General features: G+C 38.8%; 1 protein-coding gene across 1 annotated transcript in view; it reads right to left on the bottom strand.

The window, feature by feature from the left end:
• Positions 1-1,676: 1,676 nt before the first annotated feature.
• The window catches only part of LOC122263693 (uncharacterized), an 11,503-nt gene continuing 8,179 nt past the window's right edge, over positions 1,677-5,000 (bottom strand). The window contains exons 4-8 of the mRNA XM_086551758.1: positions 3,706-3,830; positions 2,407-2,683; positions 2,154-2,303; positions 1,987-2,073; positions 1,677-1,775 (exon numbers count right to left, since the gene is read on the bottom strand). Of these exons, the coding sequence (XP_086407884.1) occupies positions 1,677-1,775; positions 1,987-2,073; positions 2,154-2,303; positions 2,407-2,683; positions 3,706-3,830 (738 nt within the window). The remainder of the gene's footprint in view (positions 1,776-1,986; positions 2,074-2,153; positions 2,304-2,406; positions 2,684-3,705; positions 3,831-5,000) is intronic.

Genomic DNA, 5,000 nt, shown 5'->3' with positions numbered 1-5,000 from the left:
TTGTACAGAATCATTTCAGAGGGACGACGCAGAGACACAGGGTAACGCATAATGTGTGCCAATTTGTGACCTTTCACTCATAACACAGCACAACCGCACAATTTTCCACATTAGCGCATGGTCAGTGGATCACTAAGTCTCATTAAAAATGTCAGTAATAAAGATTAGATGAACAAAGAAATAACTACATGATATAAAATGAATGTATTAGTACTCAAAAAACAAACAAACGTTTTTCGCACTGATTAGTGTGCACGACTGCCCAAGTGAATATTAATCACGAATCCTAATTGGGTGCAATGAGAAAAGTTAGAAAAACCCTGCTTGAGTACATGTTATCAGTTCCAGTGTAGAAACTATAACAGCTCTTTCTCCAATGAAACTGAGATTAGAAATTACGAAATTAAAGTAGATAAGAGGGGTGAAAATAAGAGAAAATAGCGCGAAGATAAGTGCGAAAAGGAACTATTGAGAGAAATTAAAGAGGTGGGGCGAGACCACCTGATCGTTTGGGTCGTTTTCTTTCATGCCTGGGCGCAGGGGGGGGGGGGGGGCCGGGGGCGGGGGGGAAACTGGGGCAGATGCTACCTTGTGGCCAGGAAGGTGTGAATTTAACAAGGTAAGTAGCAAAGTAAGTAGCTGAAGGCTGATCAAACTGAAGTATGAACAAATATTAACATTGTAAGTTAAGTGAGCGAAAGAACATTGGACTTAAAACTAAAATCGAAAACTAAAACATGAAATTGAACGTAACCTGAGATACTAAAAAAATGGAATTGAACACTTAACTTATACATGAAATTAAACGAGATTGAAACAAAACAGGACAGAAACGAAATCAAAACATATGGCTGATGAAGAGGGAGAGGCTAGATAGAGACAAAAAGAGCAACTGGTAGAGATGTGGCGTGCTGCATAGGTGAGGTAATGACAACTGGGTCTGACTTGTGTAAATATGCAGGGTTCGAACGGAGAACATTTAAATAGTTAAGATAATTCATAACAAATGATGATAATGGTGATTGTAACAAAATAAATCAGACAAAAACGAAATATAATAAAAGAACTCGAACAAAAACAGAAAATGAGGTTGGACATTGCGAAGGGTTGTAAACTAGGGATAATCAATTGCAAATGCAAACACAGACGCAATATGCAATGTTGCAATTGAAGCTGCATACATTTGCAACAAATAGGATGAATAATTGATGTTGCATGGGCTGCAACGAGAAAGGAAAAATGCAATTGAAGTTACATACGCTTGCAACAAAAGGATGAAATGCAATTGAGGTTGCATAAGGTTGCAACAAAAGGATCAATGCATCTGAAGTTGCATTAGGTTGCAAGAAAAGAATGCAATTGAAGTTGCGTAAAAGGAAAGGGTGCAATCAACATACAAGAAGTGGTTTAACACTGAAAAACATTTACAAAAACTGAAACACGGGTCGTGGTAATGATTATATAAATAAATAAGCGAAATAAATGATTTTTTTTTCTTATGAGTTAACTGAGGTTTAACAGTTTTAGTCTGTTTTTATACAGACTATTTCTGATATCAGTTCCCTAGCATGTTTAAAAATGGTTTAAATACAATTACCTATCATGGGGAAAAGACCACACAGTGCATATGTGATTTGAACATGCGCTTCTTTTGAACATTTTCGACACAAAAGCTCTCAGAATCTGCAAGGAGGTTTAAGGTTTACCTGTGTAGTTGCTCTATGCTTAGATAGGAGAGCCATCATTCTATTTCCATCACTAACTCCCTGTGTGGGCTGAAAAAATATTTTCTAGGTCGTTTAAAGACTGTCCACGAGTTTCAGGTAAGAAGGCATAGAGCAACAGTGTCATCATGGCATTAGCAGAAGCAAAGACAAGGAATGCAAAGCCAAGACCAATGTCTAATAAATATGGGAAGGCATAGCTTATGATAAAGATGAAAAGTGAGAAATTGAAATTGCATAATGAACATCCAATTGTTCGCACAGAAGTAGGAATGAGTTCGCCCAACAGAGCCCAGGGAATATTGTTGTCAACAGGTCGATGACTTTGAAGATTGAAAAGCTGTTTGATCTGTCAATATTAGGGAAACTAGCAGAATATGACTTCTTATTAAAGACCAGTTAAATTTATAGATGTCATGACATTTACACCTGATCTTTAATTGTTATCTGGCAAGTTCCTTGGATGCTTGCAGTAATTTCCTGAAGTTCGAAGCCCACGTTTTCAGTCGGACTTCTTAATTTCTTGAGAGACTCCATTGCTGCTTCTTTCCGATCTCGGCGAATCAGCCAGTAGGGGGACTGGGTTTACAAGAACAATGATTAAGAATCAATGTGTTTAGATTGGCTAAAACATGCTGTAACATGTTAAAGGCGCACACACGAAGAGAATGGTATATATTACCACAGGTACAAAGAAGGTGAGGAGGGCGACCGAGATCACAGGAGCTGCACAAACAGCCGTGGCAACGTCCCAGGGAAGGGCGTGTGCCATGATGTAGATGGCCATTTGTCCGAGGGCGACGGTGATTTCTTCAATACTGAGTGACAGACCGCGAATGCGTGGCTCACTAAGCTCTGCAGTCAGGACAGCCGCAACAGGACCCAAGGCAGCGGAAATGAGACAAGAAACCACACGACCCAAGTAGAAGAGGGAGAGGTAGGGAGTAAAGGCCTGGACACTGTTAAAAAAGTTTTTAATTAATAATCGATCGAAATTATACTTCCATATATCATCTCTCTTTCTCTCTCTCTCTCTCTCTCTCTCTCTCTCTCTCTATATATATATATATATATATATATATATATATATATATATATATATATATGTTCATGTGTTGCTCCCTCCAGGGTGTTCTACCATGTTTATTTTTTATTGTTCATGAGTTCAGTTTGAGTATTTTTATTTCGCAGTTTAGTCTTGTTCACATTTTACTGTTATAATTCACTTATGTAAGACCTACAAATACAAAATTGGTCATGGAAGACACGAGACAATTCCAGGTCAGCACTCAAAACGGTTGACCACGCCTCCCGACCGATCTGCGCTAGGCCTAGCTCTGCCCCTCGATAATGACCCGTTAATCTTTAATTGACATGTCAGGAATTATATTATAGATATGTAAATAAAGCAGACTCACTTGAAGTGCAAGTGGGATCGTTGTTGGATAGTTATTCTATAACACCGAGCTTACCCTTGTTGGACTTAGTGGCGTGAAAGGGTGAATGGCATGTTACGTGCATTGCAACCAAATTTATTACCATTTCTACCCCGGGTGACGAAACCGAATCACAGGCAGGTCCGAGTTCCGTGGTATTTATAAAGAAATTTCTGGTCTCGGTCCAGAAACTTGGCAAGAAAGCGGGCTGTCGAACCCCAGCAGAATGTCCTGTGGCCAATCAGGTCATGCAAAGATACAGGCATTCCATCATTGTAGCGCCCACTTCGGCCCAGTGGGTCATGCTCCTCACGGGATACACATACATAAATGTAGATATATGAACTCACACACACACACACATACATACATACATACATATATATATATATATATATATATATATATATATATATATATATATATATATATATATATATATATATATATACATGCAAACATAAAAAAAATATGTATATATATGTGTGTGTGCGCGCATTTATATGTGTATGTGCATGTGCGTGCGCAATTAGCTGCAAGCAAACATTAGTGTTGAAATCCTACCCAGCCAGTTTACATTAGTATTCATAATTTTGGACAACACTTTCGTCCAGCCAATCCCAAAACCTATGTCCAGCTTCGCTGCTTCCACAATAAAACCGAAAATCACCTGTCGGGAAGAATAAGTTACAACTACATATCAAAAAGTATCATATGCTAAGTATTTGTATCTGCACACACACACACACACACACACACACACACACGCACACACACACACACACACACATATATATATATATATATATATATATATATATATATATATATATATATATATATATATATATATATATATATATATATATATATCATCATCATCATCAACCTGTATCATTCCACTGCAGGACGTAGGCCTTTCTCAATCTTTTCCAGTCATTCCGGTCTTGTGTCCTCTGATTCCAGTTTACTCCTGCAGAATTCACTATTTCATCCCGCCATTGGTTTTGCCCTTGGTCTCATTGTGTTGTGTATTTCCCATTCTGTTGTTTTCTTTGTCCACCTGTTGTCCTGTCTCCGATATATATGTCCAGCCCACTGCCGCTTTTTCTTCTTAATGCTTTTGAGTATATCCTCTACTTTTGTTTGTTGCCTGATCCATGTGGCGCTTTTCTTGCCTCTTAAGCTAACTCCTAGCATTAGTATTTCCATTCCTCTTTGAGCACTTATTAATTTTCTCTCGAGTGACTTGGTCGTAGTCCATCTTTCAGACCCATATGTCATTACAGGGAGGACACATTGGTCAAAAATCTTTCTCTCTAGACCAGTGATTCCCAACCGGGGTTCCGCGGAACCCTGGGGTTCCGCCGACCATCACCAGGGGTTCCGCGAGAAACCGTAAAATAATTATGTGCTATTACAATATGACAGTGATCTTAATTCATAATTCGTAACTCCTACTCAACAACACGTCACAAACAGTCTCCAGACACCAACATACTCGTACGTGTCAGTCAGTACAATGTATATACTAGTAATGAGAGCAAATGCTATGCATAGAATTAAGGGGGAAAAAAAAGTGTTATTACCGGTGCGGGATACGCCCTTCATTCCTACTCCTACTCCTCTGTGAACAAGCATTCTCATGCCTGACCATCATTAAAAGCAAATCAAGAAATCGTCTTCTGTCTGTCGAGGAAGAACTGCGCGTGTGTCTGTCAAAAATTCGGCCAAGAATTTCACAGATACGCAGAGGGAAACAAGGCCAAGTGTCACACTGAAGGCAAGTCATAACATTACTGACTTATTAGTGTGAACTCTCATTTGATGTAATATTAGA

This window comes from Penaeus japonicus, unplaced genomic scaffold, assembly GCF_977035675.1.
Source record: "Penaeus japonicus unplaced genomic scaffold, GWHDUDI00000001_assembly GWHDUDI00000025, whole genome shotgun sequence".
Taxonomy (NCBI): domain Eukaryota; kingdom Metazoa; phylum Arthropoda; class Malacostraca; order Decapoda; family Penaeidae; genus Penaeus; species Penaeus japonicus.
The sequence above is the reverse complement of the archived record's forward strand: the minus strand, read 5'-3'. Positions and strand labels throughout refer to the sequence as shown.